The sequence below is a fragment of the Heteronotia binoei genome, chromosome 16, assembly GCF_032191835.1.
Source record: "Heteronotia binoei isolate CCM8104 ecotype False Entrance Well chromosome 16, APGP_CSIRO_Hbin_v1, whole genome shotgun sequence".
NCBI lineage: Eukaryota > Metazoa > Chordata > Lepidosauria > Squamata > Gekkonidae > Heteronotia > Heteronotia binoei.
In genome coordinates this window covers 29,911,124-29,925,001 of record NC_083238.1, presented here as the reverse complement: position 1 = coordinate 29,925,001, position 13,878 = coordinate 29,911,124, and the positions used below count along the sequence as shown (strand labels likewise).

At 41.9% G+C, this 13,878-nt stretch overlaps 1 protein-coding gene across 1 annotated transcript in view; it reads right to left on the bottom strand.

Annotated features, from left to right (window-relative positions):
- The window catches only part of LOC132585206 (collagen alpha-1(XXVIII) chain-like), a 77,704-nt gene that overhangs the window by 38,990 nt on the left and 24,836 nt on the right, over nt 1–13,878 (bottom strand). Inside the window, exons 10-14 of the mRNA XM_060257012.1 lie at nt 9,291–9,335; nt 7,114–7,167; nt 4,193–4,261; nt 3,755–3,823; nt 2,399–2,467 (exon numbers count right to left, since the gene is read on the bottom strand). Of these exons, the coding sequence (XP_060112995.1) occupies nt 2,399–2,467; nt 3,755–3,823; nt 4,193–4,261; nt 7,114–7,167; nt 9,291–9,335 (306 nt within the window). The remainder of the gene's footprint in view (nt 1–2,398; nt 2,468–3,754; nt 3,824–4,192; nt 4,262–7,113; nt 7,168–9,290; nt 9,336–13,878) is intronic.

The window sequence follows — 13,878 nt, the reverse complement described above, 5'->3', positions numbered from 1 at the left end:
TCTCAAAAAAGAAGCTGGCCCTTCATGACAAGACTTTAGTGGAGGGGAAGGACAGCAGCTTTTAAAACAATAGCAAGAAATCTTAGGTGAGGTGAATCGGTAGATTTTTTTTAAATTAAAAATGTTTTATTAAGTAAATATCAACATTACAAAAATAGAGGGGAAGAATGCAATACAGCAAGCTCCATAAGATGAGTATATAGGTAGCAAATAAACAAGTATACAAACAATAAAAACTTCAGTGAAAATGAGAGGAGTATTGATGCAAGTAACAATATATCAGCCTATGAAAATTAGCCATCTCCCGTATGAGGCACGATAAGAATACAAATATATCTAAAGTAAAATAAAATAAAAAGTAGTGGGAGATCCTGACGACCCCCCCCCCCCAAAAAAAAAATTAAAAATATAACCAAGAATGATATGAACAGTTTGATGGAAGAAAATAATTTCTGGACATAAAGTCTAAAACTGGAGGCCAAGTAGAAACAAATTTACTATAACCAGAATGAATCAGTAGTTTTGATAAGGCAGTGACCCTAAAGTCCCATAGATGGTGTTTATCACCATGCCATCTTCAGAAAATTTATAAAACTGGTTCTGATAAATGTTGGAAGTTATATGAATGATCTTCTGATGTTTTGCATAATTGGTGGGTGTGTTCTAAAATTTATGCTTTTGGGGACCTAATCCTTTCCCAAATAGAACAGATTATGGGGGTCCATCTAGATAATACTTGAAATGGTTCTTTTAGAATACTGGCCTGCCCTACAACTAGATAAAATAGGCTCTGAAGGGCTAGGAATACTGCCAGCAGCTGCCAAACGTTTACTTGCAGCAAAGTGGAAAAACTCTTCGATACTCATGACAGAACCAATGGACTATCAAATTATGGGACCTTTTTATAATGGGAAAAATTACTAATGCATCAACTCTGATTGAATTTGGTAGACAACAGAAATTTATTACATTGTGGTCTCCTATTGTTGAATATTTGTCTGTTGCAAATATTTCCCCCTCTTATCCTTATTTTCATAATGTGTTATCTGTAATAAACCTCTGTATACAAAATGTTTTTTTTAATATCTTTGGGCAATGATAAGTTTTTAGTATGTAGATAGGTTTTTTATTTTTGATTAATAATTTTTTAAAAAAAAAATAAGGCTAGATGATAAAACACTTGAAGATGTGTTATGAGGGATGCAGATTCCAGTTAGAATAGGCCAGGGGTCCCCAACCCCAAGGCTGCACACTGGTACTGGTCCGTGGCCTGTTTCCAAGTGGGCCGAGCAGCCGCCTGCCCCCCCCACGCAGACTCGTCATCCCCCGTTTATACCACTTTAAGGCAGGGGAAAGTGCCATGAAGCGCTTTCCAGGCCAACCTCCCCCACCCCCTGCTGATCAGCTGATCCAATCAGCGGGGAAAATCGCAGCAGCAGCAGCAGTGAGCGACCACTGAAACAGCCGCACTGCCATGGTTTTCCAGCCAATTGGATCAGCTGATTGGTGGGGGTGGGGGAGGTCAGTCTGGAAGGTGCTTCACCTTCCCTGGCCTTAAAGTGGTAAAAACAGGGTGGTGAGGCTGTGCAGGGGTAGGTGGCAAGGCTGCAGGGGGCGGGGCAGAGGACGGAGGAGGAAATGAGGGGAGGAGAAGGCACTGTGCGGGGACAGTCGCTGGTTCTGGGGCCACAGTGGGCCAGTCAGCCCTGGGGCCGGTCCCTGGGACAAAAAAGGTTGGGGGCCTCTGGAATAGGCAAATCTCTTTTACATAGTAAACAATGTAAGCTTCTAGTCATCATGTTTGTAGGTCTGTTACTGAATCATAATCATGACTTTGAACATCCGAGTCTAAACAATAATGGTTCTCTTGACTGGCCCTTGGTGACTATAACACCCAGCTGGAAAAATAAGGGTTATCCAGCATGCGGGGGATGCAATAACCAGGGCTTTTTCTTGAGCAGGAATGCACAGGAATGCAGTTCCAGCTGGCTTGGCATTGGGGGTGTGGCTTATTATGCAAATAAGTTCCTGCTGGGCTTTTTCTACAAAAAGTCCTATATGAAACAATGGTTATGTCAGGGGGTGTGGCCTAATTTGAAATGAGTTCCTGCTGGGCTTTTCTACAAAAAAAGCCCTGCAAATAACTTTGTGCAAACAAAACAAACAAATGAGTGGCAGGCCTGACAATAACTGCCTTTGGTGTTTAACAGACAGACAGACATTTTCATGGACAGAGTCTGGAAACTGGCTTGACATTAAAGGGAAAGGGTTTCTTTTTATGTCTCAGCCCTTCAAATTTGGAAATGATAGTGACTTGGTCATTTAAAAAAAACCCAAAACCTTTTGGGGGCTATCCATTTAAATAATATGCTCCATAAAAATAAATACTTTTTTGTACCTTTGGTCCTGGAAGACCTTCTCCTGGTGATCCTCTTTCTCCCTGAACACCTTGTGGTCCTGAAGGTCCCTATAATAATATTTGGAGAAAACAAAACGTCAGTAAAGAAATCAGCGTAAGTTTGATCTTTGATACAGCTTTGCGGCTTGGAGCCTCGTTGCAACCTGTCCCAAACTGCTGTAGTAATAGCAAACTCATGAAACATCAAGGAGAGAAAAATGCACAGCAGGTGTAACGAGTTATGAAAAATCACACTAGAAGTCTTTCCTTTCCCCCCACCCCGCAGTGTCACTGGCAAAAAAGGTTCAAAAAAAGTTTCGCAATGTGGGGTTTGCCCTTGTAATAATTCATCCAAGCAATCAAACGTGAATTCAGCTTTGATAAAAGATAATTATAGGATCACTTATATGCTTAAAATTGTGTGTGTGAGTTAATTAGTATCAGTGGTGTTCCTGCCTGGCTCATTGGAGCCTGAAGGGCTGAGCTTGGGAATTTGGGAACAATGGGCAGTAGGATCCAAATCCAGACTGCCCTGCTCCAATCACGGGCCCCCCTGCCGGTTTGAATGACCCAATGGTGTGCTAATGCGGGAACCAGTGTTGTATACAGTTGGGCCAGCGGGCCCCGTTCTCTAGTCTTGTTAGTGCAGCCACCTACCATGCTGTACTCAATAAAGAGCTTGTTATCGCTACAACCTTGCCTCATCGATGCATATTATATTACAAAACAAGAACTTAAGACTCCACCTCCCTGAAGAAGTTTCCAAATAGATACAGCAAGTCAGTGTTTTTCCAAACATGCCGTTTTTGTTTGTATCATCTTGTCCATTGAGGAATCTTCTGTATGCTGCAGAGAATTGTGGAGGAGTGTCCTAGGACAGATGTTCCCATGGGGAGCCAAATGCATTGTTGTCCTATGGATACTGAGAACAAGCCATATCTTGTATACCTTTGTGGCTGTAAAACTTCATAAATATGAAGTTTATAGTTGTGTAGCTACCAGTAGGGCAAAATGTGGCTTCTTACAGACAGTGTAAGGATTTTTGCATACTCAGAAACTCCCCACACGTATAGCAGGGAGTTTGGTCAGGGGAAAATTTCTCAATCATTTACTTTCCCCTTTATTTCATAAACGTATATGTTGAAACTTGCAACCTGGAAGAAGCAATATGGCTGACAAGAAAAAACGGGGTGAAATATTTTGGGAAAAAAAGATAAAAATAGCTATTTGTATAAAAATTATAACTAACTTTAAAAGAACTCATGAGTAAAACTTATGAAAAAGGAAAGGAAACAAAGGTGAACCAATATCAAATCCCAACTCCATTGTAAAAGAGAGCTATTACGGTATTCCTACCGGTAAACCTGGTTCTCCAACTCCCGGTGGACCAACCGGACCTGGTCTTCCTGTTAAACCGATATCACCCTTCAGGGGGGAAAAAAAGTCATGTTTGTATCTGGGCAGACTGTAGGGGGGGGGGGTTGTTTTTTTTAAAGTGACGTCCTCAATGATAATCAAGTTTTCCCTAGGATTAATAACTATTTTGAAACTCATCAACTGAAGCAAACGTTCAGTTTCAGTGCTGATAATTGTTCTGAGAGCTAACAGTGAAGTGTTGGGTGTCTTTGTCTTTTAGAAATGGTATGAATGTATTTGAACTGTATCCAGAATACCTTTCAGGTATTACAAAGAGATCATTTATTCTGTTAAGTTTGTATCCAGTCATATATTATTTCAGCAGCTGTCCTCCACTCCCCCTTTTGTGAAGTTGGCTACATGATTGGCATTTTTTACCTTTGGGCCTGGCAATCCTACTCCAGTTTCTCCAGTCAATCCAGAAGGGCCAGGGAGGCCTCGTTCACCCTGGGGGGGGGGGGGAGAAAGAATACTTGCTTTTAATTGTTTAGACTTTTATGGAAAACATACTTGCTGCTGTCATCTAGGATGTATATGTTGACACATTAGCTTAAAAATATGACAACTTAAAAAGAATTTTTGAGAAAAATAAGTTGAAAGCAAATCCCAAACCATGGTGCTCTATCTGGTTAATTACTTTTAATTCTGGCCGATTGTTTGCCTGGAGAGAGGTTAGGAAAAGTGAAACATAACAAGAATGATGAAGGGGGGAGACATGGATTACTATAGAAGGTGCAGGAGAAAGAACTGTCCCAGCTCAAAGAATTAGAGACAGCCATGTGGATTTGTTCACGCGACAGTCCCGTTCACATACAAAATGAACACAACAGGGAAACTGATTATGTGTAATAATGGATATAACCAAAATGAATAAAAAATTGAAAACAAAAGGAATTCATCAGTAATACTGAGATCCAAGAGTTGGATCCAACGAAGGGTTTTCAGAAGGTCTTGCATCCTAGGAAAGCCAGGCTGGTAGCTTTAGGATGGGGCAGGAGGAAGAAATGACATTGGTTGCGATCAGATGGGCATTTTGACCCACCATAGCCACCCTGCCCTCAAATTTAATGTGCATGATCACATGCACACATCTGTTCCCTGGGGCCTGGTTGCCCTTATGTCTTAGTAGGACAGCCTGGGGATTGAGTAAATTAGCCACCGGGAATTTCCCGGTGACAAAGTTCTCTTGGCACTTCCATGGTGTGTTCCCTGCTGTGTGATTGGCTGAGGTGCACCATACATGCACAGGAGTGGTGTGATTGCTCAACTCTTTGCATGTGCAGCCTGTGCCTCAGCCGCCAGCTAGTGGGCACCATCTGATCGCCACAGTGCATCTCAACCAGGATTGGCTTTTTAAAAACTGAGAGATTGCCCTGTCTGATCGCACCTATTGTGTGAGTTTTACCATGGAGTTTTCAGAGAAGACCAGAGAGTCCCTTTGACATGCTTACATCACATCCGGGTTTTCAGGCAGACATGATGCCATGTGCCGCATGACATCATTTCCACCCTTGGATGTTTCTCCCATGGGTTTAAGGATCAGGGGTGGAAGGGCAGGTAAACCTATTCCACCCCACATATTATGACTTTCTTTCCTCCACCCTCCTACTATAGACCAAGATGCTTCTTGAAATGCTGTTTCTAGTATTTTGAGAGAATTTTGAGCTATATCAGGAGAAGGGAGGTAAGAAAGTCATGCTTCATTGTTGGAAATAATTCTGTTTGCAGAAACACTGCGTAGGATCAAAGTCTACATATCACACTCATTAAGCTGCCTTATACTAAATTGGACCATTGGTCCATCAAGGACAGTATTGTCTACTCTGACTGGTAGAGGTTCTCCAGGGTCTCAGGCAGAGGTCTTTCACATCACCTACTACTTGGTCTTTACAATGGAGATACTGAGAACTGAATTTGGGATTTTCTGCAGGCCAAGCAGAGGCTCTTCCACACTGAGCTCCAGCCCTCTGTCATCTGTTTGAATGGCACTCCTGTGTGTGTGTGTGTGTGTGTATAGTAGGTAGGCATGTTTGAGCAGTGTTCAAGAGGAAGTCAGATGCACAATTTCTTTAAAGGATTATGTTCTATAGGGACCTTTGCATAGGATGGTATCAAAATTCACCATGAAACGGTAGACAGCATTAGCACAAATCCAATTCTCACTAATCAATACTGATGTACTGTTGTTGAGAGAAATGTCCCTAGAGTGAAATCACTTTCTGCTACATTGAAGGAAAAATGTATGTCATAAGAAGCCTTAACAAGACGTTGTTTATGATTTTCCCTTTAATGATTCCCTGTGGCTTGAAGCCATAAAAAACTTAAAGTGGGCTGAAGTGCCTTGAAGGAGATTTTTGTATGAGAAATGTCATGGAAGATTTGCCTTTCTAGTTTGACTCAGCATTTTTTTGTCTGGTGTAGTGGTTAAGTGCACGGACTCTTATCTGGGAGAACCAGGTTTGATTCCCCACTCCTCCACTTGCACCTGCTGGAATGGCCTTGAATCAGCCATAGCTCTGGCAGAGGTTGTCCTTGAAAGGGCAGCTGCTGTGAGAGTCCTCTCAGCCCCACCCACCTCACAGGGTGTCTGTTGTGGGGGAGGAAGACAAAGGAGTTTGTGAGTCGTTCTGAGACTCTGAGATTCAGGGTGGAGAGTGGAATATAAATCCAATGTTGACATCTTCTTCTTTTTGTTAAACAACAGCAAAGGTCTTTATTCTTTTTCTTTAGATTTCTTTTTACTTATTTTGCAGAAACTCTTTCTGGTTTAGCATTTTATTAAGTTTAGGAAGGGGGGCATGGGAGGGAAGGGAAAGGGTAAGGAAAATATTTAAAAATTACATTTCAGAGGGTTTTTTTGTTTCTCCAACTAAATATCTGTTTTACATATAATTTAACCCTTAATCCGATTAATAATCTCTATCTATCATACGATCACACATTATAGACTCAATTAAATAGTTGAATATATGATTCATACACTCATAACTCTTCCAGTTTATAATTTTCGACCCATTTGTAGAAAGGTTGCCACAATTCCTTTAGATTATGTTTACTCTCTTCTCTCACTAAATCTGTTAGGATATCCATTTCTGCAGTTTTGAAAATCTTTGAGACACTTATTTTGCAGAAACTCTTTGAGGGTCATTTTCAGTACTGCTAACATGGGTAGAACTCACAGTCACTTTAATCTGGAGACTGTGAATCTCACTTGGTATGAGGAAAAGCAAAGTACGAGCAAGGTTACAATTAATGTCTGTCAATATTTAAGAATCAAATTAATGCTATGGAGTCTTTACCTTTGTTCCCTGCACTCCTTCCGGCCCTTGATCTCCAGGCAACCCTTGGGGACCCTGTTAAAACGTGAATATTTAATTATTTATTTAATTATTTAGTTATTACTTTACATTTCTATGCTGCCCTTCCCAAAACAGGCTCGCAAAACAATTAGAGACTTGTGCAGTTGGAAGCTAAAGGTGCATGGTTGTTGTTTTTTTTAAATGTGACTGATTTACTATTGATCAACCCAACCTTTTCTCTTCTTCATTATACCCAGTGGTCAAGTAAATGACAGCATTTGGTTATATTTCTGAAAATTTGTTGTCGTTAATTAAATGTATAGATCGCCTTTCCCTGAAGGGCTCGGGGTGGTACACAACATGTTAAGTCACAAAATAAATAAATAAATTAGAGATTACAAATAAGATCAACAGATTACAAATACAATCAACAGCATTATTTGATGGTTTAAAAAGCGGTTTGCTCCCTCCCCTGGGCAGATCAGGGACTGGTCATGCAGGATATACATACTATACGAAGGAATCTTTATCACAATCAAGGATTTCAGCATTCAGGTGGGACCTGGGGATCTCCTGGCATTACAGCTCATCTTCAGACTACAGAGATCAGTTTCCCACCATAGAGTCAGGTAGTTTTTAGATGTTGGACTTAATGGTCTTATGAGAGCCCCCTTTTGGGTGGTAATACACACTTTGTTGGAATATACTTCCAGCGTACAAGAAAGAAAGAGAAGCTCCTGTTGGGGGCATCACGTCAGATAGGAATGTGGGTCTCTACCTCCTTTCTTCTGCTGAAGTGTCTCTTCCTCATATGTTCCCCAAAATGCCATTCTTAGGTCACACCTGCCTTTCTGGAAGCTATAAACATTCTCTCCTCCCTCCAGTGATGAAGCTAGAATGTTCTGTCTTTCTTCCTCTCCCCATATAGTATTCATTTGACATTGCATACTCACTCTCCTAAGACACTTCAGGTGTGACAATATAGCCTGCTTTTAAAGCCTCCTGCTGAGCTTGTGTACTAGGGTTCTGGACTTTTGCCCCATATACAACTATGATGGTGCCATCTGCCCTTCAGCAAGTCTTGCTATGGGGGCCTATAAAAATTTGGGTCGTAGATGGATGCCCACAGTTTTGGGGCCACAGACTGGAAGATAAAACTTATTCTTCTTGATTGCTTAGACAACTGCAGTTGAGTTGGGTTTAAGACTATGGAACAGGCAGAAAAATGATATTGTCCTGAATAATGCAGTGTTCGTTTCACATGAATGAGCAATTTGAAGAAAAATCCATAATGATGGAAGGCCCTTTGGGTGAAACATAATGGGGAATGGGGATGGGATGAGGACAAGCTTTGGTTCCCTTCAGTCATTTGTACTTTTGCTTTGTGTTGTGAAGGACTTGGATGAGATGAGATGTTAAAGCCTGAATCTTAGTACTTTCCAGAATAAATATAAGACTTGTTAGTTTAGGATGGCTTTTAGTAGCTGAGGCAGTTTTCACTGGTATTAGGGATTGTTCAGAAAACTCCAAAAAATGTTATCCATATAGTTGTTATGGGTTAGTTTGTATTGGATATTTCATGATGCAGTTTATTATTGATCTACAGGATTCAGGAAAGACAAGAGTACATTTTCACACAAAAGGTATAATCAGGGCTTGTTTTGTAGAAAAAGCCCAGCAGGAACTCAATTGCATATTAAGTCACACACCCTGATAACAAGCCAGACAGAACTACGTTCCTGTGCGTTCCTGCTCAAAAAAAGCCATGGGCATAATTAACTCCAGCAATTCACTGCCACAGAACGTAACAGTTAGCCACTAGCTTAGATGGCATAAAAGGAGGTGTGTGAAAAATTTGTGGAAGTCAAGTCCATTAATGGCTATGAGGCATGACAGCTAAATGGAACTTCCACACTCAGTTCAAAGGCATCTGTCAGACTATGGCAGGGAACAGGATACTGGAATGGATGAACCATTGGTCTATTCCAGTAGATCTCTTCTTATGTGCCCATTATTTTGCTTCTTATGTAAAAACAGCCTTTGTTCCAGTTTCACGGTCCTTGTAAAACTTAGCTTTAATTAAGGACAAGAGAGTATATGGGATAATCATATAAAAACAAAGACTGTACTTAGCATGAAAAAGATGAAACCTAGAGTGAATGCTATCTGTTTGTTACCTGGACACCTCGGAGTCCTCTTGGACCACCTGGACCTTCTGGACCCTGAAGGAAAAGTGGAAAAACCCCATCAAATCTTTCTGGATGTTGCTCAAACCATTTTAAGATATGATAAAAATATAGCAAGTCAACAGCCAGTAAGAAAAGATAGTGCAAAAACATGTTAAGGATCATTGAAACTTGGGCAGAAAAGTTCATGTATTTTAAAAATCCAACTTACACAATTATGTACTACACAGACCTCATAACAAAGCTGTCCCCACTTCGACAAGACTCTTCTACCTCAGTCATTGCACTACTAGAACAAAGCAGTAGACAAGTGCACTTTTAAGACCAACTAAGTTTTATTCAGAATGTAAGCTTCCGTATACTTGTATATTCTGAATAAAACTTAGTTGGTCTTAAAGGTGCACTTGTCTACTGCTTTGTTCTACTGCTTCAGACCAACATGGCTGCCTACTGGGATCTATCATTACACTACCAGTGCAGGATTAGGGCTTGAAACCTATAGCTCCCTGTGAGATGCTGCACTTGAGACCCATTACATTACATTTGGCATGAGTCAGGTTGGGTTTTCCCCCAGCTCCATTCTGATCTTTCCACAGCCAAAGATAACTTTGGAGGACCCAAGTTCCCAAGCATTCTGGGTAGGGTTGCCAATCCCCAGGTCCCCGCGGGGGTTCCCCTGGTTTTGAAGGCTCCTTCCCGGCCCCAGTCAGCTGGCCGGTGGAGGGAAGCCCTGCCCTCACAGCCACCATGTGCTTTTCCATCTAGGAAGGCTTAAGGATACGCTTAGGAGAACCTCTAGTTTCCCTGTGTTAGTTTGAAGCACTTGGTTGAGTGCATAGCATTCAACAACTCCCATGGTGAGTAAATTGCCCCAGTGAGTCCACAAAGTGCGTGCTTCCAAACTATGTTTATTTTGGCTGCTTTGTGTGTGTGTGCTGTTGGGGATAAAAAAATGAAGATTGTATTCAGTCTGCTGTATTTTTATTTATTTATTTAGTTGTTGTTGTTCCGTTGCACAGTCGAGACCAACTCTTTGCGTCCCCATGGACAAAGTCACGCCAGGCCCTCCTGTCTTCCACCATCCTCCGGAGTCTGTTCAAATTCATGTTTGTTACATCAGTAACACTGTCCATCCATCTCATCTTTTGCTGTCCCCTTCTTCTTTTGCCTTCTGTTTTTCCCAGCATCGGGATTTTCTCCAGAGAGTGCTCCCTTCTCATTTGGTTGCCAAAATATTTGAGCTTCAGCTTCAGCATCTGACCTTCCAGTGAACAGTCTGGTTTCCCTTAGGACTGACTGATTTGATCTTCTTGCAGTCCAAGGGACTCGCAAGAGTCTTCTCCAGCACCACATCTCAAAAGCATCTATTCTTCTGCACTCAGCCTTCCTTATGGTCCAGCTCTCACAGCCATACATTACTACTGGGAATACCATTGCTTTAACTACAGACTTTTGTCGGCAGGGTGATGTCTCTACTTTTTATTATACTGCCCAGGTTCACCATATCTGTCCTCTTAAGGAGCAAACGTCTTTTAATTTCATGGCTACAGTCACCATCTGCAGTGATCTTGGATCCCAGAAATGTGAAGTCTGTCACTACTTCCATGTCTTCCCCTTCTATTTGCCAAGGTGTGATGGGGCCAGATGCCATTATCTTATTTTTTTTGATGTTGAGTTTCAAGCTTACTTTTGTGCTCTCCTATTTCACGCTCAACAAGAGGTTCTTTAGGTCCTCCTCATTTTCTGCCATTAGAGTAGTGTCATCTGCATATCTGAGGTTGTTGATGTTTTTCCCAGCAATCTTAATTCCGGCTTGTGCTTCATTCAGGCCAGCATTCCGCATGATGTACTCTGCATATAAATTAAATAAGCAGGGTGACAATATACATCCTTGTCGAACTCCTTTTCCTATTCTAAACCAATCAGTTGTTCCATATCCCGTTCTGACCGTTGCTTCTTGACCCTTATACAGGTTTCTCAGGAGACATGTGAGGTGGTCTGGTACTCCCATCTCTTTAAGGACTTGCCACAGTTTGTTGTGATCCACACAATCAAAGGCTTTAGCATAGTCAATAAAGCAGAAATAGATGTTTTTTTCTGATACACCCGTGCTTTCTCCATAATCCATCAAATGTTGGCAATTTGATCTCTAGTTCCTCTACCTCTCCGAAACCCAGCTTGAACTTCTGCTTAGTTCCTCATCTACATACTGCTGAAGCCTAGCTTGTAGGATCTTTTACATGACCTTGCTGGCATGTAAAATGAGTGCAATGGTGCAATAGTTTGAACATTCCTTGGCATTACCCTTCTTTGGGATTGGAATATAAACCGATCTTTTCCAATCCTGTGGCCACTGTTGTGTTTTCCAAAGGTGTTGTCATAATGTGTCCATCACTTTAACAGCATCATCTTTTAGGACTTTGAATAGCTCAACTAGGATACCATCATCTCCGCTCGCTTTGTTGTTAGTAATACTTTCTAAAGCCCATTTGACTTCACTCTCCAGGATGTCTGGCTCAAGGTCATCGATTTCACTGTCATGGTTGTCCGGGACATTGAAATCCTTCTTGTATAATTCTTCTGTGTATTCTTGCCACCTCTTCCTGATCTCTTCTGCTTCTGTTAAGTCCCTACGATTTTTGTCCTTTATCATGGCCATCTTTGCACGAAATGTTCCATTGATTTCTCCAATTTTCTTGAAGAGATCTCTTGTCCTTCCCATTCTATTATTTTCCTCTATTGCTTTGCATTGTTCCTTCAGGAAGACCTCCTTATCTCTCCTTGCTGTTCTCTGGAAATCCACATTCAGTTGGGTGAATTTTTCCTTTTCACCTTTGCCTTTCGCTTTCCTTCTTTCCTCAGCTATTTGTAAAGCCTCATCAGACAGCCACTTTGCTTTCTTGCATTTCTTTTTCTTTGGAATGGTGCTGATTGCTGCCTTCTGTACAATGTCATGAACCTCCATCCATAGTTCTTCAGGCACTCTGTCTATTAACTCTAGTTCCTTAAACCTATTCTTCACCTCCACTGTATATTAATAAGGGATGTGATCAAGGTCAGACCTGAATGACCTAATGGCTTTCTCAGTTTTCTTCAGTTTAAGCAGAATTTTGCAATGAGTAGCTCATGATCTGAGCCGCAGTCAGCTCCAAGTCTTGTTTTTGCTGACTGTAAGGAGCTTCTCCATCTTTGACTGCAGAGTATATAATCAATCTGATTTCTGTGTTGCTCATCAGGTGATGTCCATGTGTAGAGTCGCCTTTTAGGTTGTTGAAAGAGGGTGTTTGCTATGAACAGCTTGTTCTCTTGACAAAACTCTATCAGCCTTTGCCCGGCTTCATTTTGTTCTCCAAGGCCAAACTTCTCAGTTTTTCTGGTCACCTTTTGACTTCCTACTTTGGCATTCCTTTCCCTTATGATGAGGAGGACATCCTTTTTTGGTATTAATTCTAGAAGGTGTTGTAGATCTTCATAGAACTGGTCCACTTCAGTCTCTTCTGCATCAGTGGTTGGGGCATAGACTTGGATTACTGTGATATTGAATGGTTTGCCTTGGATATGGACCGACATCATTCTGTCATTTTTGAGATTGTATCCCATTACTGCCTTCCCCACCCTCTTGTTAACTATAAAGGCCATACCATTTCTTCTACGGAACTCTTGGACACAATAATCTTGGACACAATATAGTGATCCTCTGAGTTAAATTCACCCATTCCCGTCCATTTTAGTTCACTTATTCCCAAGATGTTGATGTTCAGTCTTGCCATCTCTTGTTTGACCACATCTAGCTTACCTTGTGTTGTGTCTAGTGTTCGTCCCAGAAAGTACAGCACAGCGCGCCTGTGGGCAGTGCCTGGAAGGGACGAACGCAGCCCACCTATGGCGATCAGCGGCGGGAAGTTTAACTGGCTAGGATTGGACGTGACCTGGAAGAAGGTTGTTCTGGGAAATGTATATAACGGGGGACCCAGCCCCGCCATGTTGTCTTTGTGATGTACTCGCTAATAAAGCATGTTGCCATCTGAACGTCTTTGACCTCAGTACATTACACCTCGATTCATAGATCTTACATTCCATGTTCTGATGCAGTATTGTTCTTTGCAGCATCGGACTGTTCTTTCACCATCAGACACATCCACAGCTGAGTGTCCTTTCGGCTTTGGCCCAGCCACTTCACTCTTTCTGTGGTTATTTGAACGCTCTTCCCCAGTAGCATATTGGGCACCTTCTGACCTGAGGGGCTCATCTTCCAGCGCCATATCTTTAGCCTTTTGTTTCTGTTCATGGGGTTTTCTTGGCAAGGATACTGGAGTGGTTTGCCATTTCCTTCTCCAGTGGATCACATTGAGTCTGGGTTCTCAGCTGTGGCCTGTCCATCTTGGGTGGCCCTGCATGGCATAGCCCACAGCCTCATTGAACCGTGCAAGCCCTCTCACCACGACAAGGCAGCAATCCATGAGAGGGAGGCAGCAATCCATGAGAGGGTTATTTATTTTAAGGAATGGAAAGTCTCCTGGCTCCACCCGCAAAGTCTCCCACCCGCAAAGTCCCCAGGTATCTAGTTCTGGGGCCCAGG